At 41.8% G+C, this 24,611-nt stretch overlaps 1 protein-coding gene across 1 annotated transcript in view; it reads right to left on the bottom strand.

Annotated features, from left to right (window-relative positions):
* The window catches only part of PHEX (phosphate regulating endopeptidase X-linked), a gene marked incomplete at both ends in the record, with an annotated part of 109,780 nt that overhangs the window by 59,292 nt on the left and 25,877 nt on the right, over nucleotides 1-24,611 (bottom strand). The window contains 6 exons of the mRNA XM_082337844.1: nucleotides 955-1,083; nucleotides 6,662-6,755; nucleotides 13,378-13,523; nucleotides 13,835-13,918; nucleotides 17,641-17,757; nucleotides 22,631-22,699. Coding sequence (XP_082193970.1) covers nucleotides 955-1,083; nucleotides 6,662-6,755; nucleotides 13,378-13,523; nucleotides 13,835-13,918; nucleotides 17,641-17,757; nucleotides 22,631-22,699 — 639 coding nt within the window. The remainder of the gene's footprint in view (nucleotides 1-954; nucleotides 1,084-6,661; nucleotides 6,756-13,377; nucleotides 13,524-13,834; nucleotides 13,919-17,640; nucleotides 17,758-22,630; nucleotides 22,700-24,611) is intronic.

Below are 24,611 nucleotides of genomic sequence, written 5' to 3'. Positions count from 1 at the left end.
AAACTAGAGAAAGTCAAACAGACAAACTCAGGCTACTGAGCCAGGGCTGTGCAGGACTATCAGAGAGCTGTCGCTCCCAGCGCAGGATGCTATTTCACATGTTTCCTGAACAGTTGTGCCTCTCCTGCACCGAGAGCTAAGTTCAATGACTAAATTAGCTAATTTTAAACTGATTACCATTGGAAAATCAATGGCTGGAAAAGCAGATATTGGAAAACCCTATGGGAAAAATATGAACTGAAAATAAGTCATAAATTATTCTGAAGGGTAATTAATCATTTGAATATATTATTAAGGGAAGTGATAACATAGCTATGTTTGAAGTTTTAAAATGAGGATGAACATCCAGCTAAAAGCTATTCTCTGGACTCAGCAGTGTGGAAGAATACATTCTTTCACTGTCAAGCAAAAAAAAAAAAATCCAAATCACAAGTATAAACTCTCAGTACATGGCTCTAAGCTTCCCTTAATTTGGGCCAGACATCAGTTACACTTTTCTTGCTTAGACTACAGGTGTGGCACAGTCAGCTTTAAAAGGGTAGCCTTGAAGCAGAGAAATCTTGGCTAGTCTTCATCTAGTCAGTAAAAACTTTACTATAAAAAGTTACACTAGCTACACTAAACCATTTCTCATCAATATCCCCTCACTGTACCTGCACAGCCTGGCTCTCGTTATTTACGCAAATTAATGCTGCTCAGCCTGTTTTTGATCTGGCTACATATTTGTCCGAAGGGCTGCATATGGAAAGAATGGGCAGTGCCCAGATGGACAGAAAGGTGACATTTCTTCAAATTTGTTCTGTTTTATCCTTGTCTTTTTTTTTTTTTTTTAAATTCAGTTAAAGCACGTTTAAGATTCTTGTCTCTTTTTAAACTTCAGTCTAACATCAGAGACAATTTGTGGGGAGGAGTTACTAATTAAAAGTTTCTAGACAGAGGTCTCAAAGGACTCACCATCTCTTTCTTGTCTTCTTGAAAATGAGCGTTCACAAACATCTTGCCCACAACATAAGGGAGCGCGCTTTCAACGAGGTCCACACATTTTTCCCATTGGGGCAGCAAAGTTGTGGTTCCATGGATCACCTGTTGGCAGGTGCATGTAGCAGGTCATAACATCATATTGTTTAAGAAGAACAAGTCTGCATTCACGTACAGTATAGTCTAAAGCATATTTGTCAAAGAGCTATCAAAATAAAACCATAACAATACATAGTTATTTCTATTTTCATCAAGTGCTATGACAAAAGTTTTGAACCCCACAAAATAGCTGTAAGATTTTAAACTTAGAAACAGTACAATGGCAATGACTTAGAGAGGCTAGGCTTCGAGGGTTAGTTATGGGAAGACATTCCCAAGTGCCAACTTTAGGCTAATCTTGGTAGTCTTTCTGTGTTCAGTGGAGAGACACTTTCCTCCAGAAAGTCCCTGCTCTGAGATATCTCCTGAAAAAGTTTCTCTCTCTCCATTGACTAGGTGAGAAGCCTAGGGAGATCAACCTTATGAAAATGAGGTCAGACGTTATGAAACACCTCCTACAGAGCCTTCCGCTGCCATGAACTTATCTGTACTGACTAATGATGTCTAACATTGGTAGGTATGTGTCCACACCTTTTTGCCATTTACCTGTCTATCTACTCTTACCACAGCCTGTGTAAAATAAATAGTTGCTTTCAGTCCCTTTCCCAAACAGAGTATTTTCAGGAGAAAACAGGTTTGAATCATCAAGAACACAGAATCCATGTTTGCCCCCCAAAAATCTCGCTCTGTGTTGTGGTAGAAAGATGTTGGTAGAACAGCTTGCATATTTTACTAAAGAATGGTGGTTAAATACGCGCTTCCAGGCTCTGATGATGTCCCTGCACCACCATACATGAGTTTCAGAAGAGAAATAGTCAAGAATGGTCAACACACCAATGAACAAGGCAAAACAGAGCTCAAGCACATTGCTGCCTTGGTTTCTGTTTCTCACAGGAAGAATGTTGTTACCGTGGAGCTTACCCAGTTAACGTTACATTTTCTCGTCAAAGTAGAAGTCCATTTAAAAAAAAAAGTACACACAACAAAATACAATATGGGTCCATGTAAGCAATAGCAGTGCTGATTTAAGAAACATTTTTGTTTTCAAAGTTCAAAGGAGTTCCCTTTCCACTTAAGGAACTTCTTAAGCTTTTCCACAGAGAACAAGAAAAATCCCAGTCCAGTAGTTAACACCTGTCAGCTGTGTGAAAGCAGAGTACAGTCAACACCTAGACCAGCTCAGGCGGGACAGGATTTTGGCCTCTCACAGATTATACAAGCCTCTTAAGCACTGATCTAGCAATTTCTGAAAATCATCTTTTTCCCAGTCTTCTCTTCCTTTGAGCCCAAGATTAAATTTCTAGCAAAACTGAAAGGTTTGGATTTGTTGTTTTCCAATAGGACAAGATTTCACTGGAAAATTCCAGAGTAGCTTAACCCTCAGCTATTGAAGGTCAGATATTTTAGTAGTTCAAAGATTGATTTTCTCCATCATATTGTCTGTAATTAAGCTTAATCAATGACTCATACTTAAATACACCAGTGAATTGCATTTTCAAACACTTTTTATTAATACTGTATGTTCACTAATAGGTTTTCAATGACAGAGAGAACACTGCTTCTATAAGAAAACCACATTAGGCAAACCAATACATAATAAGGTAATAGATTCCTAAACAGAGCCAAATTTGAAAATAAACTCCTTTTCCAAATTCTTCAACCCTCATATATAACGCAGCACGCAAAAGGGGGGGGGGGGGGGGAGGGGAAGAAGAAGGAGAGAAAAAAAGAAAGAAAATTTCTCTCCTGGGTCCAAGCAAAACCACAATGGAGCTTTTTCCCGATGCAGAGGAAGAAAGGGAGTCGTGGCATTAGTCATCAGAGCTTGAAATTCCTTCTGAAAGCTCTGACTACACATCAGCTGCAGAAAGAGTCAGGAGACAGAGCTGGCTTTTAGACTGTGACATATTATTATTACAACATAATAATTATCATTATTTTGAGGGAGGCTTGACTGTAAGGAGGACAGAAAGGCTGCACAGGCTGTGAGACCAATAAAAATAGAGCTGAGAGGAACAGATTATATCTCACAGCTGGTTTATTGATATTTATGTTACAATAGCCAACTAGAACTCCCTTGGGATGGTCCTCCTAATATTAATGTACCACTCTAAAACACAGTACTCCAGGTAGTGACTATAAATAGCAGGTTTCAAGACCTCCCAGTCCCTTCAGAGCTCCACAACACAGTTAAGTGATCTCTTCCTCAGGTGCCACTGCACCTTTGCTAGGACTCAAAGTGCCACCGCAAAGGAGCTGCTGGTAGTTGCTGATGTGGTAATCATAGCACTTTCTCTAGAGTCAGCAGGTTTGTCCTATTTCTCAACCTGAAGTTTTCTGAAGTTTCATCATGACTTTTTCCCTCTCTTTGCAAAGAGTTTAAGTGTCTTGATGCCAAGATTTCTACACGTAAGATGTAAAAGCCACCAATAGAAAATGAGAACAAGGTGAAAAAAATACTATGCTTATGATGGGTAAGGCTGATTGAATTAATGAATGAATGAATAAAAGATATTTTTTGCTTTAAAGGTCATGTCTTTTTAGTAGTTATTTAATGTTTTCTTCACTTATCTGGCAAGAGGTTGGTGGGTCTTTTTTATGATACCAAAGGACCTCTGTGTCTTTAGTCCTTCAGCCTCTGGCTGGACAAATCTGTTCAACAAAGCCTTTTCCTTGGACTCCATTTCTCATGTCCTTTCTGCTGACCTGTGAAGTCTGTTCCCCTGAGCTGTTTACTGCGCTTAACTTTAGCTGTTAACTATTAGCTATTGCTGTTTACTGCACTTAACTAACTCTCCATCTCCAGGTCCCAGGGGCAGATAGTGGGAACAAGCTGCTGACTCACTGCCCTTACTGTGCTGTTCTTAAGTTTTCACAACCACTTACATGAAACCCTTCATGACATTGTTAAAAAGCATTGAATCAACTTGAATTAGATTTCTCCCTAAGCTTCTGGAGAAAGTACCCAGAGACGTGACAGCAGCTAGTTACCATATCAAAATGCACAGTATCCAAAGCTTAAAGTTTCCTTCCAGGAATTTTTCTGGCCATAATAAAGCTCAATATAACTCAGTATTATGCTGCAGACTGGTTGATGGCCAGCATAAATCTATTTTACCTGGCTAGCAAGGAATGTCCCAGGAGGGGACACACTTACAAACTTGTTGCTGTGGTTCTGACAGCCAGTTTCTCACATTTTTGCACAAAGAAAATGGTGTCTTTAACAAGACTGATTTGAATATGATTTCAGAAGTATAAGAGATTGCCTTTCCTGTGTAGTTTCCATCAAGCTACTGGAGTTTATTTTTAGGTATGTGATCAACTCAGAACTATTCCAGTACGACTCAAGGAAAGACATTATGGGTGCTTCAATTAGCCACCTGCATGCCTCACCAGGGAGGACAGAGCAGCCCCACCTCCTGTACCACATCACTGCCAGTCATCATGACAGCCTCCTGTTGTCATGATGTCACTGAGCAGCTAATTTTCATAATGACAACCAAAAAGTTCACCATCTAAACTAAAGTGGCTTGGAAACAACAAGACAAAACACCTTTCAGATTCAGTTTCATCCTTGGTTTGCTTAACGAGCCCTCATGCTGTCCACAGGATTATCAGGGTGGCTTTTTATTCATGGTTTTACATAAATGCCCATATTACTTAATAGATAATTAGCTCTGCTCTCACAGCTTGGGGCAGTAACTAACGTCTTCTGGGGCTTCTGCAACCCTAAGCTGGAAGGCGCCTGATCAGCTTCTCTGTGGAAACGGCTGGTATATGGATGTGCTAGAGCTTGTGTAAAGCTAGCACTACAGCATGAGAGGTTTGAGCAGACTTAGAAAAGCTGAAATCTTAGACTTTTGTTTTACTAGAGCTCTATTAGAATCACAGAATTGTTTAGGTTAGAAAAGACCTTTAAGATCAGTGAGTCCAACCATTAACCTAGCACTGCCAAGTCCACCACATGGCCCTAAGCACCACATCTACATGTCTTTTAAACACCTCCAGGGATGGAGACTCAACCACTTCCCTGGGCAGCCTGTTCCAGTGCCTGACCACCCTTTCAGCGAAGAAATTTTTCCTAATATCCAAACTAAACCTCCCCTGGCGCAGCTTGAGGCCATTTCCTCTCGTCCTATCACTTGTTACTAGGGAGAAGAGACCAACTCCCACCTCGCTACAACCTCCTTTCAGGCAGTTGTAGAGAGCAAGAAGGTCTCCCCTCAGCCTCCTCTTCTCCAGATTAAACAACCCCAGCTCCCTCAGCTGCTCCTCCTAAGACTTGTGCTCTAGACCCTTAACCAGCTTCATTGCCCTTCTTTGGACACGCTCCAGCACCTCGATGTCCTTCTTGTAGTGAGGGGCCCAAAACTGAACACAGTATTCGAGGTGTGGCCTCACCAGTGCCGAGTACAGGGGGACGATCACTTCCCTGGTCCTGCTGACCACACTGTTTCTCATACAAGCCAGGATGCTGTTGGCCTTCTTGGCCACTTGGGCACACTGCTGGCTCATATTCAGCTGGCTGTCGACCAGCACCCCCAGGTCCTTTTCTGCCGGGCAGCTTTCCAGCCACCCTTCCCCAAGCTTGTAGCATTGCATGGGGTTGTTGTGACCCAAGTACAGGACCTGGCACTTGGCCTTGTTCAACCTCATACAGTTGGCCCCAGCCCAATGATCCAGCCTGTCCAGGTCCTTCTGTAGGGCCTTCCTACCCTCCAGCAGATCAACACTCCCACCCAACTTGGCATCGTCTGCAAACTCACTGAGGGTGCACTTGATCCCCTCGTCCAGATCATTGATAAAGATATTAAACAGAACTGGCCCCAGTACTGAGCCCTGGGGAACACCACTTGTCACTGGCCACCAACTGGATTTAACTCCATTCACCACAACTCTTTGGGCCCAGCCTTCCAGCCAGTTTTTTACCCAGCAAAGAGTACACCTGGCCAAGCTGTGAGCAGCCAGTTTCTCCAGGATAATGCTGTGGGAAAGGGTGTCAAAGGCTTTACTAAAGTCCAGGTAGACAACATCCACAGCCTTTCCCTCATCCACTAAGTGGGTCACCGTGTCATAGAAAGAGATCAGGTTAGTCAAGCAGGACTTCCCCTTCATAAACCCATGCTGACTGTGCCTGATCAACTGGTTGTCCTGTACGTGCCACATGATGGCACTCAGGATGATCTGCTCCATAACCTCCCCTGGCACCGAGGTCAGACTGACACATGCGTAAACAGTAGTTTTTTTCAAAACCTTAGATTTTGGCTAAACAGGTTTGGCCTACAGGAATAGCACAGGTCACAGCCTTGGCACGTAACTCAAACTTTCCAGCTTTGAAGTTCTGCATGAGACTAAGGTTTTTAAATAATAATAAATAATCTAAAAGACATTTCTCCTTAGTGTCATATACTGGAATATGTACATCTTAATTTTTCTAGAGGGAATCTTCAACAAAAAAAAGTTTATTCAAGAAATTTATCCAGCACAAAACATTTCATGTTTTGCAAAGGTATAAGCAACCCTAAGGGAAACCAATAGTGTCAACATTAGTACCATTGTAACTGCTATAAAAACTCTAACTTACCCGAGAAAATTCCAGCCACCGATACTGAAAACGTCTACTGAGATTAAATAACCTTGAATAAACCATCCTCCACACCAGATAGTTGGCAAGAGTCCTGTGAAATCAGACATATTTTTATCAGACATCTAAATACATATGATGTACCACAAAACAATCACAGAAATATCTCTACAAACATTTCAACTGAATGGTGGAAATTTCACCTTGAAAATTAATGAGTGATGACCACATTGATAAATCCCTGATACAGAGAAGAATCTGTATGATTGCAGCCAGTTAATACATAATTACACCGTGATAACCATCTTCTAGGGGATATTTATGAGTCCATATCCTAGTATGTCATTTTTAGGTAATGCTTTTTTCAAAAGGCAGTTTTCATTTTCCATAGAAGTGGCAAGAACTGTGTCATAATAATAGTTGCATAAAAGTTATATCCAGAAATAAGAAAATAACTGATTTTTCTTTTGTAAATCAAAGTGAATGTTATCTCTCCTCATTAGTAGGGCACATGAATTGTAACTATGAAACAGAATAGATAACAGTCCATCCCATATACACTGCCATTATCTCATATTTGTATCTTTCATTAGAAGTTGTCAATATGGTTTTAAAAATTCTTACTACCCACAGAGTTATTAAAGTATTACCACTCTTATTTTGCAGATGGGTAATTGAAATAGCAAAAAAGAGAATTCTCAGTGATGAGAATCTCATAAGAGCTGAGGCTGAGAGATCCAGGATGAACTTGTTTAAAATTCCCAGGGGACCTGACATCCTTTCTCTAAAACTTCAAGCACTTGACTGGAGGATTTATCTAGTCTAGATTGAGTTCTCTCCATGCTCAGCAGTGGCTCTATGAGGTAAAGGTGCATTGTGAAATACACAATTCAACTTCAAACAGTCTCAAAACAAGTCCAATAATGGCCTACACGTATTATTCTCATCTTGTCTTACACATGACATATTTTTCAAGGGTAGTCATTGCTCTAAAGCTATGGATATCCAAATGTTGTTTGCTCTACACTAGGATATACATAACATTTTGGGCAGGCCATAGATATTTCCATAGGGAGGAAAATTGCTCCTTTGCAACCGAAGATGCTGTTATAGACCGTCTAAAAAACTCCCCCATCTCTAAAAATCCCATTTCTGCAATATTCTGTTGCCATAGGTGTGGAGCAGTGTAGCTGTTGTTACGGTGTTACTCCATTAGCTTCGTTCAAGGACACATCCCATACTGTCCCCTCCTCTGAATCATAACAGGTTATAAACACACTTTGTGGGCGTGTTGTCTTCACAGCAGCATTCGCCTGAGCCATAACTTGAGTTTTGCCTCTAACAAAGCTCCAGTCCACCCACACAAAGCCTCCAGCTCAAGATATGTTGTTTGCTGGAAGTTTACACTCTTGGTCATTCAGACAGGGAAGTCATAAAGAGCTGAGAATGGAGAGGTTTAAGGCAAGCAGAGCTACATATTGTCTGTCAGTGACTGAGCACATGATAACCCAGTAAACCCAGCAGTGTGCACACATCCATGCGGGACACTACACCAAAAGCAGATGAGAGGCTGTGCAGTCTCTGCGTGCTGGCTGAGATGTGCACTGGGGACCAGTGTGGTCAGGCACAGTGGTCAGTGGCCAGGGAAGGCAGGGGCTCTGCAGTGCCGCTGGATTTGGCTGTCCCTGCAGGCTGCTCCAGCTGAACTGAAGCTAGCGCAAGTGTGCATACTCACATGAACCTGCACGGCAGTTGTGCATCCGTGACAGCCTGGGCAAAGCCTGTTTTACTCATCAGTTAAGTCTGCATATACTTATAGGTCAGAAGTGTGGTCAACTCATTTCACACAGGAAAACTTGAGGGTGCAGTCTCAAGCCAACTGTCACCTCAAAGGCCTGATACTCACTAGTCTTCCTAGTCTTCTACAGGGGAGAAGAGAATTGCTGTGATTTATATGTCCTGCCTTTTATACTCCTCATCTCTTACGCTGGGCATATTCCCTCTTTCAGTATACAGATATGTCATATAGTACACATAAATCCCCACAATAATCGTAAAACATATCTGAAAAAGCTTTTTAGCATGAATAATGCACATTTATAACACAGTACATGTTACAAAAGCTAAAACAGTTAGCTCTGCTTAGGTGATCAAACCATTTTGAGATAATGCTTAGGGTCATTAAAAATTCATTCCAACCTATGAAATACCAGAAAGTATAAATTTTCCACTTAACACATTTCCAACAATGTGGAATTACCTCACTCAATGGCAACTGAAGAACCCTAAAAGTGCTCAGCTCTCATTGGTTTTGTAAACGACTCGAACTCCACAAGCCTCACAACTATCTGTCTCAGGTATTTCAGCAGAGCTGGATAGCATCTCTACTCCTGCAGTAACTACTCTGTGGATCTAAAACAGTATATATACAAGTCCTACAGATTAAAAGGTTTAAAGATTTAATTTTGACCAAAAGTCTAGGTAAAAACCTCAGCTAAATAGACCAATATCATAAACCAATTATGTGTTACAATTTAGTACTTAATTGCTACAAAAAAATCAATTCTCCCTTCTGTGTGCTTCTTGTTCTCATCCAGTGGTGTTTGTCCTTATGTTTGAGTTGGGAAACCTCTGTCAAATTGGTAGTGACTGAAAGATTGAAATTTGTAAAGGATGAGTCTCAAAAAGGTGACTTATTCAAAGACACTAATATCAATGTGAACTCAAAAACTTTTCTATCAGGCATAAGTAATGAAGGCAGCTGTCAGTTTCAGGAAACATCCCACAATTAATTGAGGTTTGTTTTAATTTGGGAAGGAAAAGAAGGCTGACATGTTCTAAAGCCAAGCTGCCTGATGAGCTTTAATAGTTCCTGATTGTAATCACACTGATCCACTGATGCATATGTGCATAAAACAGGAAGGTTTCGCTTCAAAGCCCAGAGGTATGTTTATTTGCTGGGGGGAGAGGAGGGCAATGGGGGGAAAGGTTGAGGGGTTTTGTTGTTGTTTGTTTGAGGGGCAGTGTTCTTTGTTTTTCAAAACAAAACAAAATCATATTTTATCTGAATTTGTTTACTTATTTTGGGGATGAACATTTTACCTTTTTGGCTAACTATACAAATTTAAAATCAATTGGTCATCTTCACTTGGTTTAAAAACTGACACTTTTTGGTTACAAAATGCCTCCAGTGCATATCTTGGGGTGATTTTCATCCCAGTTTCACAAATAAGTTCACTGAGGCTCAGAGAAGTTAACCTCTTCACATGGAGAAAAATCCAACACACAAATAAAACATACAAATCCTCTCTGCTCCTTTGATGAGACCAGGGCATTTGTTATTGTAACCTTTCAGAAGAGTACAGTACATAGTCCCCTATTTTAACTTCAAAATGACTGTTACAGAAAGAAGCGTAGGTTCACTCTTAACCAATATGACCGTTATTGTGATACGCACTCCCAAAGGAAGTGGTAGAGAGCTTTTTTGCTGGGACAGTTAAAATTATACCGGTGCTTATGAATGTCTACTAAAGAACTCTCTACCCTGTCTGGGAACAAAGTAGGTTGCTCACGTAAAATTCTGAGAGTTTGTAATATTTTAATCAACAGACACAGTGTCAATTAAAGAGGATAGATTTAATATGAGATAGATGGACAAATTAATTGACATTTTAAGAAAAAGATCCCTTTGACAAATTTTGAGATCTGTTTGAAAACTGTATTCAGAATTGAGTCATGAATCAAATTATAAGTATTGAAAAACTTCTGTCTCTATTGCTAGAGGCACTAGTTCAAGTCAAATTATTGTAACTTCTCTCTCTAATTTTTCAGAGTCAGGCTGAGATCAGAAAGGAGATCTAGTGCCCCCATCCCTTTCTAAAGAAAATTCCTTTTATGCTGCAGGAATACAGAGTACTTCTCTATTAATTGTCCCGTACTGCAAAGATGGGGTAAGGTAAGGCAAGGGAAAACAGATACTCATTCTGACATCTGTGAAAATGATAAAGCTGCTTCCTTCAACAGCTGCAAACATCTCCAACAAGGACACAATTTACTGTATCCTAGTTATGGCTCACACATAAAGCACCATCACACAGGTAACGGGGAAGGGATATAAGGGGCTCCTAACTGGTGCCAGCACAGCCCCCTCTCCCCCCTCACATGGCACAGCTGTATTGGAGCTCTGCCGTTATCTCATTTCTACCACAGCTATATCTATGTTTTCAACAGACACCACTTCTTCCTGTAATAGATATAAACTCCATTAAAAATTAGCCAGTACACTAAAAAACTGAAGGAATCCCCGAAGACTTCTTACGAAGAGGGTGTGACTGACTTCAGCACTGAACACCTGACATGACTTAGGCTAGCTAGCCCAGGGATAATGGAAACTCTTGCAGGCTAGTTACTCAGTTTCTTGGGCAGCTTGCTACAGAGAGCCATGCTCCTGGGCTGGACTCACAGCAGTGCCCCAGCTTGGGAATTTCAGACACACCTCCAAACCACACCACTGCACATATTTCAAGCTCCACACAGTAACTTGATTATATGCAGCAAGGTTGTCAAGTAAGTAACAGCCTTATTCTGCTAAATTCACTCTACACCCTGCCAATGTGCTATTTTCTGGTAACATTGCCATGTGAATGATTTCACAATTCAAGATTGTTCAGCAGGTTCTCCAAGGGAGCAGTTTTTAATATGATGATTGTGAGTCCATATGACTTGTCACCTCCATCACCGAGAACTGCTTCTGTAGCCAGACTTAATTTTCTCTCCATTCTTCCCTCCACCTGGAATAAACTTCACAGAGTACTTTGCCAGATCACTGGGGCATGAACCATCTTTTTGTGCTATTTTGAATGGTACCCATGGCAGCAGGGTGCTCATCTGGGAAGGGGACACTCAAGGCATTGGAATAAAAGTATAATTTAGGGATAGAAAATTTGTAAATGGAAAGAATATGAACTTGGTAAAAGTACCTGCTTCTCCTAATGACACTGCATCTCCTGAAACAATGATAAGTTAATTTGTGTTCTAATCACCGAAGGAAACCTAAAATTTTGGAATGCTTTTCTAGGAATTTGATTGGCCTAGATATTTACTGTAACAAACCAAATTCATCTTGTTTGCATTAACTTAACCTTTAAAATATCATATGGAGAATGACAAATGAGATTACCTAAAAGAAAATATCCTTGTTAAGCTTTCAGAGTTCACCCTACAGGTAAATTTTAAGACCTCATTGTTAGGAGTTTCCATTAAGATGATCTAATTTTCTCAGGTCAGATAATAAGGTTACTTCTGGAGCAGACTATGACATTTTAAGTAACGAACGTTATCATCTAATAGATAAACATGATCTTTGTTGTCATGCAGTAACTGTTTGGATGGATTTTATGTACAAGAATTTGAAGTCTGCTTGGGTTGAGTTTAGCACTATTTGCCATTTCTAACATTTTATGATGCAAATTTATTAGGGTAAGACTAAGCAGAAAATGCCTAAACCATTATCAGCTATAAGATATGCAGTGTGAATATACTGGAAATCAGACACTGCTTTTGCCCACCCTCCCGACCTGCGGGAGTTAGGAAGCAGGTCTCGAGCTTTGCTGAAGACGGGCATTTCCATTCTTTCTGGTCATTACTCCAGCCTCCCTCTGCCATGACACACAGGCTGGCTTAACTCCTCTTGAATACTCAGATTTTCCCTGAATAAGACCCCAATGGAAAAAGTCTCCAGGTATTTACTCTGTAGTTACAGAATATATTTGCGTGTAAGTGTATTTGTTCACAGGGAATAACTAATTCTCTGTTGTCTTGCTACATACGCATCCTCTAAATTACCACTTTATCCCCACTGACGTAATTAACTTTGAAATACAAAGCATGGACAGCCCAAACCATTTAGAAGACTTTCTTCAGTAGATTAAGATTGGTGGCACACTAATGATATTTGTTTGAATAAAGAAAGGACATTTGATGATCTGTAGGCAGATCAATCATCATTATTTTACTTATTGTTTGATCTGTGTGTTATTTTTACAGGTACTAGGAATTAATGTAAGCATTCTGCCACTGGAGACATAGAACAACAATATAAGAATAATGCTTCTGAATTAGTCTTTTTTTCTGAAATGTAAATTTAGTTGTGGCCATACTGTACAATCAGCAAAGAAGGTTTTTTGGAGACAGCAGCCTAACAGTATATATATTTTTTTTTTAAAGTTCAGCACCACACCTCAGCAGAGAGCAAATTATCACAGAAATCACTTAGAGGTCATCAATACTGATGTTTCAAAATGGATGTCATCTTCACGTACACTTTTTCATCACACTGCCCAAAGCTGTCTCGCTTCCCTGTGCAAAGCACATCTACTACATTTAATCTGAGCCACCTGCATTTTACAACTATGTTCTACAGGTGTAAATGATTTCACAAGATACAAGACCCTATACAAGTAAGAGATGCTGAATGCATCTGGAAAGAGCAGCTTTACTGCAACCTGTGTTTTCTGTAAAAAAAGAAAGGTGTTGAAACTGCAAATTCTCCTGCTACACACAAGCTAATATCTATATCCTCATTCAGACAAAACCAAACAGACTTTTTGCCTAGAGATTTGATTCCAAAAACATCTGAAGCACCTGAAAAAAACAGGAAAAGCCCAGCATTTGATGTCCCCTCAGAAGTGTGGGTGAAACCATCATAGGATCCTTACTTTTTCCTTTCATTTTCTAGTATCCTGAATAAATCTTTGAAGTACTGGGGAACACGGACAATCACATTTTCTGAAGGACCTATATCTTTGAGCTCAGGATAGTGTCTGGTGTCAATCACCTTCTTGATGTACCCCAGCCAGTCAAACTGCAATGACAAAGAGAAGGCTAGTTAAAGCAGATTATGAAGCGAGATGATTTATTAACTAAGTTGCACCTTTGAGACTAATAGTTTTAAAGCTTCACTTATTAAAAATTCAAAAAACTATTGCATTTTTTCACTACATATGTTTTCATACCTCGGTAAAATCATAACTATATTTAAAAGAACATGTATTGTAATTGAGTACAAACATTCCTAATGTTATTCATTTAACATGCTGCTCTGCACACTAAAGGCAATTTTAATTATATAGGTCAGATGTTAAAAAAATAATTTTGCAATTAACCCCAACCAACCTGTGGAATCATGGCACTAAGCTCTGATATGTTCATTTTATTGTACATCACCTCACTTGTTCGATTTTCATATGGAATCATGATCTGGGAGGAAAAAAAAAACAAAACAAAACCAAACCATCAAAACAAGGATTATCTTGCAGGGATCTACTCTTACATCATTACTGTCCATCATAATCCCAGTGCAGAAATATCTCACCACCTGTTTTCCAAGCATTCATGGCATTAACTTCCCTTTCTGAGGATGGCATTTAACTAGGAGAAACGGAACGCAGTTCATTGTCAGTTTTAACTCATTATTGGGGAATTTAATGAGCTGCATGTCTTCTCTGAACATATTAGACCAATTTTAGCTCTGATTATACTGAGGAAATGCATGTTGATTCATAAGAGAGAAAAGCACACCTAGACCATTAATACTTATTCATCCCGTCATGTCAGGCAAAAGCCAGCTCCAAACTATATGGTTTAAAAGGTCAAATCTGAGATAGGTATGCTGGAAGCACATCTCATCTCTTGGATTTGAACACGTTCTTGCTATGGCCTGACTCCATCTGAGGGAAGAGCTAGATACACACAAGTTTCTCCTCATTTTATCCTGCCATCTTGATTTTCATAGCAGAAAACCTGGGTATATAGGCCAGACATGAATTAAAGCATTCTCCAACCAGGCCTCTCATCTGAGTGACCAGAGGAGCCAGACCTCAGGATCCTCTGTAGCGTGAAGGTCCATGGACATAGCAAAAGAAATCCTAAATATAAAGCAAGTCCTTTTATAACTGACAAGGGACATTCAGATTCCAAGATGGCAATATAGTTCATAATAGAAAAACAAACCAAGTACAAGATATAGCTCAAAATTTTCACAGTGTTCAAGAGAAACAAGAATTCCTGACGGCAATTCCAGCCCCACTGTAAGGTAAATCCTACACAACAGGCTGTACACTGTGCAGTTTAAAGAGGACAGAGATTGACGCCAGACTAACCAGACAGCTGGCAGTTCTCCAACCAAAATTCTCCAGTGTCTGCGGTTTTATTATTGCTCAAGCCACACAGAAAAAATTTACTTTCTTCTCCCTTTCTGCAAATTTCATTTATCTGACAAATCTTTAAACTCTTCTTGAACCCACTTGCTCCCTTCCTCTAAAAACTTTCCCTCTTCCTCCAGTAATTCAAATGTAATTGAAATCTTCCTAGTATACAACAAACTCTCTCGAAGCATGCCACTTCTTCCTATATCCAAAATATTCTCCCTTTATTCTTGCTGTCTCTTCCTGAGCACGCAAGTTCTCCATTATATACGTTCACTTAAAAAGAACGCAGAGGAACACAGGATACAGTAAAAGCCTAAGTAACAAAAAAGACTATTTGCTTTGAAATCACAGTAAGATGTTATATAAACCATTGTGCTTATTAGGGATTATGCAACAATCCATGTCCCTGGACTAATGTCTAATATCTGGATATATTTTAGGAGGATTGTTCGTACTAAAGGGAAATTAGGTAACCATGAGCAAGTATGGCTTGTTGCATAATGGTATGCATTACTGATCCTGAAGGCTGTTACATGATCCATGTCATCATATATGGCAACTTCACCTGTATACTTTGTGGATTAAAGCTCTGTAAGACATTTTTTAAGTAAAGCATTAGAGTGACCAGAGGTAGTGATGCATCTTCTTATCACATCACCGATAAACAGAAACATTTTCTCGTTTTCAAGTTTACTGGGTCACAGTGAAGTATCTGCTCATTAGTTCATCCACACTAGGTAACTGAAGCTGAATATTGGGCTTTATTTAGAGGTTTGACAAAATTTCATCTCTTTCAGCAGAGAGATGGAAACACTGATTTACTACTATTGTGGATGGCCCTCAATTCTGCATACACACACCATTAAGAAGCATCACTGCCTTTCCTCCTGTGGACTGCAACAGCAGAACCCAGTGAAAAGTCATCTGCTGCATCACCTGTCCTGTGCAACAGACTCCTCTGTTAACAGGAGACCCAGCATTTCACAGGGGATAACTTCTTTCCTTGGTGATATGAAGAAATACTCAGCTCAGCTGGCAGTTCTGCAAATTAGCGTCAAGTTTGTAGCTGTAACTTTTGCTAGTTTCCCAACATTAAGGCTAACTTTTCTCTCTAGCTTTCAAAGTGGGAACAACAGTGGACTTGCAGCTCCCAGGAGCAGGATTCCTGCACTAGCCATACTGAAACAGGGATACGGGGAAGCAGAAATATTCCTTCACCCTGCAATAGTCCTAATGCGTAAATTAAACTCCACAAAAGGGCAAAAATGTTGCCAAGTGAATTAGTCTGAACTGAGCACCAGATTTAAATCTGCTTAGCTTTAGTAAATTCTGTTGGTCCCCTAAATTAAAACTCTTGGAGTTTCTCGTCCCCTCTCCCAGCGTGCTCCATGAAAGCAGCTCAGGAACTAACTGTGGTGCTACTGTAACCACCGCCCTCTCACTACCAAGTGCAAATATCCCACCTCAGTCTTTCACTGCTTTTAGACTGTTCCTCAGAGAATTAGCCCAGTCTGCTTCTTGATTACATAGCAATATATTCACAACATAGCTGCACAGCAGGGACTCAAATTCTGCCCAACTTCTTCAGGACTGCCTCCCAAGGGACACTGTCAACCAGGCTCCTAAACAGGCCAAAGTCTGCCCTCTGGAAGTCCAAGGCAGCAGTTCTGCTAATCCGCCTCCTTACTTCCCCAAGAATCAAAAACTTTTATCATTTCGTGATCGCTATGCAGCCTCCAGGTGTCACATCACCCACCAGTCCCTCTGTGTTCATGAACAACAGGTCCAGCAGGGCGCCCTCCCTAGTTGGCTCCCTCACCAGCTGTGTCAGGAAGTTATCTTCCACACACGCCAGGAACCTCCTAGACTGTTTCCTCTCTGCTATATTGCATTTCCAGCAGACATCTGCTAAGTTGATGTCCCCCACGAGAACAAGGGCTAGCGATTGTGAGACTTCTCCCAGCTGCTTCTAGAATATTTCATTTGCCTCTTCATCCTGGTTGGGTGGTCGAGAACAGACTCTCACCGTGATATCTGCCTTGTTGGCCTTCCCCCTGATTCTTACCCATAAGCACTCAACCCTCTCGTCACCGTCGTCAAGCTCTAGACAATGAAAACATACAGGGCTACCCCACTGCCTCTCCTTCCTTGCCTATACCTTCTGAAGAGTTTACAGCCATCCACCGCAGCACTCCAGTTCTGCGAGTCATCCCACCACGTTTCCGTGATGGCAACTATATCCTAGTTTTCCAGCTGCACAATGGCTTCCAGGGCATTGGTGTAGATGCACTTCAGTTGGGCTATTGATCCCGCCACCTTTTTGGAGGACAAGACCTAATTCCTACATGACTGTTCTCAGGAGCTTCCGTGGTTTCTAGCATATCCATAACCCTTGCATCTTTGCTGCCACATGGATCTCCATCCCCTACCTCCACAGAGATGGCAGACCGAAGGACCTCATTAGTACACCACCCCTCAAACATTGGCATGCCACCCCCAGGCTTATCTCTAGCAAGCCTGTTGACATATTAACAATTTAAAGGACCAAGAGTATTTGGCTAAGGCTTTTTTCCCCTGAGAATAAAATAATCAGTTTAACAATTAACTAAGGGAGGAATATTGTTCATCCTTTCTTCATCAGGTTCTGCTCCTTTCCTTCTACTTCTGAAAACCACTGTTGCTAAGGCTGTTGATATAATAGCTTTCCGTTTTGAAAAAGGACTGCACAATTTTTTGTAAAAGCTAGCTTCAGTCCTGTATTAGATTACCAACCTCAGCTATTTTAACTTCCAGTCTTAGAACTGACTTCATATCAGATTCAGCTCGTGAAGCATTTGCACCCAGAAGCACTGCTGTATCAACCATGAACTGCAGAAAGGCATCTCGGTACTGTAAAGAAACAAAAAGAGTGAAATGACCACTGGATTTGCTCTTGAGCACAGCTGTAACAGTAGACCAGAAATGCCCAGCTATAGGAAGGAGTATAATATTTTGTACTTTCATGCCCTAGCAACCAAAGTTGTGCTTTCCTTACCTTGAATGCCTGCTGTCATCAAGGAAAAAAGGAGAAATAGCACTGTAAACATACTGTACATGACAAAGGGATATCTACTGTGGTTCACAGAGTATAAGTCACAGGAAATGCAAATGATGCTTCTGGATTACACTGACAACACTTACAGCTCTTACAATGGGATTAGACAACGTGTATGAGCGTACACCAATATTTTACACCAACTCATACAGTAACCAGTGTAGGACTGAAGTACTTATATACAAGTGCAAGCTTAGTGGCTGAGAAGATAGAGAGATAAAGGGATGCTCCACTGAGCTCTCTCCTCTATTTCTGCCATGGCACTACAACACACATACCTGCTACAGTGCTCTGCTCTGCTCTCTCCGGGCTGTCCTAATAAAGCACATTTGAGTCTCAGTATGTATACGCAAATGTTAGCAAAATACACTGTATGTAGTGATACTGTAGTGATTTCTGTGCTACCTCCCCCCCAGCATAATCTTTCATAGATTTTGGAGGGATCAGATTGCTCCTTATCAACTCCTGCCGGCCCACAGTCCAACAAAAGCAAACCCAATGGCATCATCTAGTCTGATAGATGTGGCTAAAAAACTTACTAACCTCTCAGGGAACTCCAAAGGGAAGCAAAACTATAAAAACTTAATCAGTAGCAATAACTTGTCCCCCATGGCAACCCAAGCGGTTGTTTTCTTTGAGCTTTGGGCTGCACGTGCTGGATACTGCACCCCCAGGCCTTCATCGAGTGAGGCAGGGAAATGGTGCTGCCATTGTAAATATTGATACATTAAAGCCTTTGATAAACATCATTGGTTCACAACTGCTGTCCATAGAAAAGCAGCAAGAAACTAAGCTGTAGCAGAGAAATGATAAAGCAGGCTAAGGGGAAGAGGAAATGAATGCTTGAAATCTATTGAGGAACTCTGTTCCCTTCATTGAATTCAGGTTAACTTGATGATAATAACCTGCAGTGCCTCTTGAAATGTGCTCAGCCTTCTGGCCTAACTAAGCCCAAGAGGCAGGCCCGGAGGGCAGCTCACCGAGGCAGCCCGCAGACACAGCAGCTTCTGGGCTCCACTTCATTGAGATGTTCTTGAGCTTCTGGGCACTTTGTCCATGATCTGGGAACTCCTGTGTGTCCCCCAAGGGATGCGAGGGCTCCCGCTGCCATCAGGTCACGTAAAAGCTAAGGTGAGGGTAGCTCCAGCAGCTGCTAACTCTGGCAGCTGTGCTTGATCAAAGGGTGCCCACAGCCTTTCTTCTGGCTGACTCCTGATCAGGGAGGGTTGAGCACCCTTCAAGGCCTTGCCAGAGAGAGGCCTACCTAAGAGCCAGGCCCAGAGCACAGCTCCCAGAGGCTGTTAACAGATGCAGCAGTTCACAAAAAAAAGGCCAGCAAACTTTGTCTGGCGTACCCATCCTCAGATATGGTGGTTACGCGCCGCAGGACACGATCCCTGGGCACCGCTGGTGTAACTGTCTCTTTGCTATTGGATTTTTGGACCCAGATGGTGCTTCACAAGGAAGGATGCAGCTCTGCCAGTCTCAGGCTGCAGGGAGCGCCTGAGGCCTCTCGCTAAGGCTGGGGCACATGGTCTTTTAGCATGCAGGAGGTGTGCAGCTGCTGAGGAGCTGTGTTACCGAGCAAAAAAGCTGTGAGAGGACAGATCACACAGCCTCAGAGAAGATGAGAAAGATCAACCAGACCTCCCCCAAGACCCTGCAGCTTCAAAAGCCTGGACCTTCAGCTGCAGCAGAAGAGCAGGAGGAGCCTGTGCCTATGACGCTGGAAAGTGGAAACTCCCATCACAACGAAGGCTGGAAGTCCACCGCTCCTGTGGCTGATGAGGACACAGGAGCGCTATCAGTTGGAGTGCTGTGGCTGAGCCTGAGCCCCTCAGGACCACCAGAAGAAAGAAGCAAGTGACAGTGTAAGAGACTCACTGCTGTAGGGGATGGAGGCCCCCAGCTGCCAACCTGATTTGTCACCTAGGGAGGTTTGCTCTTTGCTCGGGGTCTCGCATTCAGGATGTTGTGAAGAGGCTACCAAGGTTTATCCAGCCCTCTGACTACAATTCCCTGCTGCTCTTCCTGGTGGGCACCAATGCTATTGCCAGGGGTAACCTGGGAGGTATCAAGTATGACTACAGGGCTATGGGGACAGAGGTCAAGGGCATGGGGCCCAGGTGGTGGTCTCCTTGATTCTGCTGGAGAGGGGCAAGGGCCTGAGGAGGACATGACAGATCTTGCAGGTTAACATCTGGTTGGGCAGCTGGCATCAGCAGCAGAGATTTGGTTTCAATGATCATGGGACCCTCTTTGAGAATTCACAGCTGCTTGGAAGAGACAGGATCCATTTGACTAAACAGGGCAAAAGTATCTTTGCCAACAGGCTGGCCAATGTGGTAAGGAGAACTTTAAACTAGAAACAATGGGGGAGGGAGTGATTCCTCAAAAACCAACTAAGGCAGGTGCAGACAGGGTAAGCAAGCCAAGGGCCCAGGCTGATGGGAAAAGAGGGGACATAACAATCAACAAAACTGAGCTGAAATGGAACCCCTTTGAGGGTAGGTATGTTTTCCTGTTTTCGGCTGGGATAGGCTTAATTTTCTTCCTAGTAGCTGGTATAGTGCTGTGTTTTGGATTTAGCATGAGAATAGTTGATAACACACTGTTTTAGTTGTTGCTAAGTAGCGCTTACACTAGTCAAGGACTTTTCAGCTTCCCATGCCCTGCCAGGTGCACAAGAAGCTGGGAGGGGGCACAGCCAGGGTGGCTGACCCAGACTGGCCACAGGGCTATGCCATACCATAGGATGCCATGCTCAGTATATGAACCGGGGGAGTTGGCTGGGGGCAGCAATTGCTGCTCAGGGATGGGCTGGGCATCGGTCAGTGGGTGGTGAGCAATTGCATTGTGCATCACTTGCTTTGTGTATTCTTTTATCATTATTACTTTTTTCTTCCTCTGCTGTCCCATTCAACTGTCTTTATCTCAACCCACAGGTTTTACTTTTTTTTCCGATTCTCTCCCCCATCCCACTGGGGGAGGGGGAGGGTGAGCAAGTGGCCATGTGGTGCTTAGTTGCCAACTGGGGTTAAACCATGACATATGTAAAGAAAGAAGTGCCTGCAGGACAGCCTTATAAGGAAAGCTGAAGAATCAGCATGACTGTCCATTGGAAATGCTTTTACACTAATGCACACAGCATGGGGACCAAACAGGAGGAGTCAGAAGTCTGTGTGGAGTTACAGGGCTATGACCTCACTGGGATCATGGAAACATAGTGGGATAACTTGCACAACTGGCATGCTACAGTGGATGGATACAGGATTTTTAGGAAGGACAGGCTGGGAAGGTGAGGAGGAAGAGTTGTCCTTTATGTGAGAGACCAGTGTGAATGCATGAAGCTCTACCTGAGCTCCTCCAAACTCAAAAAAGGTCCATTCTGTCAAGTAGAAAATCAAGCGAAGGTGGTAGGAGGCCTTCATGGGTGTACAAGGAGCTCTTAACTAAACTCAAACATAAGAAGGAAGTCTATAAGAGGTGGAAGAACAGGCAGATGGCCCAGGAGTATAGAGCTGCTGACAAATCTTGCAGGGGTATGGTTAGGAAAGCCAAGGCCAATCTGAATTTTAATCTGGCAAGGGATGTGAAAATGAACGAGAAGAGTCTACAAGTACACAACAGCAAAAGGAAGACTAGGGAGAACATGGATCTGCTGCTAAATGGAGCAGGGTGACAAATGACACTGAAAAGGCCAAGACACTCAATGCCACCTTTGCTCCAGTATTTACTGGTAAGACTGGCCTTCAGGAATCCCAGGCCCCTGAGACCAGAGGGGAAGGCTGGAGCAAGGAGGGCCTCAGTGGAAGAGGACCAGATTAGGGAGCAAAGTGGACATAAGTAAATCCAAGGAGTCTGATAGGTTTCACTGATGAGTGCTGAGGGAGTTGGCTGATACCATTGCAAGTCCACTCTGGATAATATCTGGAAGGTCATAGCTATTGGGAGAGGTTCCAAAAGGCTGGAAGAGACCAAGTATCGCCCCTATCTTCAAGGAATGCAAGACGGAAAATCCAGGGAACTACAAGCTGGTCAGCCTCATATCAGTCCCTGGAAAGGTGATGGAGAAAATCCTCCCGGAAATTATTTCCAAACACATGAAGAACAAGGTGATCAGGAGTAGTGAGCATGGATTTACGAGGGGGATTTCATACTTAACCATACAGCCTGATAACCTTCTACAATCACATTAAAATCTTGGTGGATGAGGGGAGAGCAGTTGTGGTTGTTCACCAAGTGAAAAAGTACAGGTTAGAGAAGTGCACAGTGAGGGGGATTGAAAATGAGCTGAGTGACCACGTCCAGAGGGTGGTGATCAGCAGTGCAAAGTCCAGTTGGAGGCCAGTCACTAGTAGTATACTCCAGAGGTCAACCCTGCTTGAGAAGAGGGGTTAGACAAGATGAACTCCAGAGGCTCCTTCCAAGGGGGAAGAAAAGCAGGGGTCACCCTAAATCTTACAAAAATCTTCATTTGAGAAACTTTGCAAGAATGTGGTAGTGGTGCTTGTAGTGGTGGTGTTTTCTGATAGAAGATATCCTGGAAAATCCAAATCCAAACAAACCAGAACTCCTTCTCAGTTCGGAGCTCAACAAAACAAAAGCAACAATGAAAAAAAACTGAGGGAAAAATGGTTACTCTGATTTCCAGTTAATAATACTTACAGATTTGGCTTCTGTGGTGTTTTCCAGATAATCTTCTCGAGATGCAAGAGAGAGGCTTGCTTGGTCGAGCTGTTAAAAATAACAAGAAGCAGCATTTAATAGGTAAATTCATCAGAATTCAAAGGTAGCCCTATTAGCAACCTTGGAAAAGTCCACATTTTTCTGGCAATTATGATAGATATGCCTAAGTATCTAACGCATAATACACTGCACCAGCCTGAGTTCCACAGGATTTCAAAACAACAGAAAAATGCTGTACTGTACTGACAGACATTACCTAAATCACATTACTGTGATCTGGGGAGCCTTAGATGCTCCCTGCAATATCTGAGCCACCTACTACAGCAAAGAATCACCTATGGGATTTATGTGTTTATGGCTCCATTAGCGAGAAGGTAATGCAAGAGGACTGGGTCTACAGGATCAAACAGCCGGTGCTGATGACCATTCATCCTATACATATTCTGGGGCACAAGAGTCAGCTTGAGACAAACACTAACCTAGTATATGGACCAAAGGCCCACTAGGTGCTGGAGCATGTTAGCAGCTGTGTATCCAGAAAGCATCGTTACTCTTCTTTGACTGAAACTGGGGTTATGCTTTTGAGCTTCACTGAGTGCTGTACTTGGCTTTTTGAACAGAGGTACTGAAACAGCTGAGTACCAGCTACAGAAACGATTGCATGCACGCATGGGAAATTGTTATGCCTCCAGTACATTAGCTAGAGATGTCTGGTAGTTCCAAGGGAATCTTTGACTTTCACTTATCATTTTGATCTAAACATAGATCAAATTTGTTGGTCTACAGTCACCCTAATATTGGAATAAGCTCCTCAAGGTAATTTCTAAACCAATCCTGAAAGTTCATTGAGATCTGCATTTAGTCTGTTGAGTGAAATGACTACATGGGAGTATTTGCATATTGCTTCGAGTTCCTAACCAGGCAAAACTCACAGTGCAGCATATACCTTAAAATTACTACTGGAAACTGAGATTTCCCAAAACACTTCAACATAATGAGGTTAGGTTAGGGTATCGAAGCTGAAGCTGAAAACATAATCCAGCCAGCTTCTAAACTCTGAATAAGAGACTGATTGGAGCAGAAACAACAGTTCTGATGTTCTAAAATTATTATTTTGATGGTGTATTTGTTTTTGAAAGATAAGTCTAGTGAAGAGAGACTGTATTTATTCATACGATTTCACATAAGTCTTTTTTAATCTAAATCCTACACCATTTATATTTCACATTTTCTACATTTATAAAAGTGACCTAAATAAATACCACTTAGAATCTAAAATGAATGCATAAATGTCATCTTTTCCTCTACTGGCTGATGTTCTCAACCCTTAAAATATACCATAAACAAATAAAACAAATCATCCACTAAAAACAGAGTAGCTGCAACTACTGATCAGCAACTCTGATTCTTTAAAAAACAGTATCACCTTCTTTTTTCAGCATATTGAAGCAAAAAGAACATACTCTTATGTTTTGCATATGTGTGTCCTGGTAATAGTTAACTTCAGATTATTTGGTCTATTTCAATTATGTGACTGTTACATGAAACGTTCATCCAAATTTTCCTGGCTTAAGAGTTAGATTTGACAACCCATTGAAACCAAGAAGGCAAAAATATGAGAAATAAACAAAAAAGTTAACCAACTTCTTCAGCCCTCAAGAAAAAAAAAATCATGTTGAATGCTGAACAAAGTTTTATTTGGAGTTTCTACTTTTTTCTGTTCCATTCATGATTTTGCAATGCTGAACAGAAAGAATTTTGCAATAGAGCTGTTTTCACAAGCAGATTGAAATACTCTGTGGTATATCTGCACCCCTGGGAATTTGTTAAAACACAGACAAAATAGAATACTAGCTGATGCATTCTGCAGATCAAGTTCTTAATCAAATTAACAACAACAGAATACCCTACAGAATAGTATGTTATTCATAGCATGTAGTGCTTCACTTATTTAGATACC

This window comes from Platalea leucorodia, assembly GCF_965183815.1.
Source record: "Platalea leucorodia genome assembly, chromosome: 2".
NCBI lineage: Eukaryota > Metazoa > Chordata > Aves > Pelecaniformes > Threskiornithidae > Platalea > Platalea leucorodia.
This window is presented reverse-complemented; position numbering and strand designations above follow the sequence as displayed.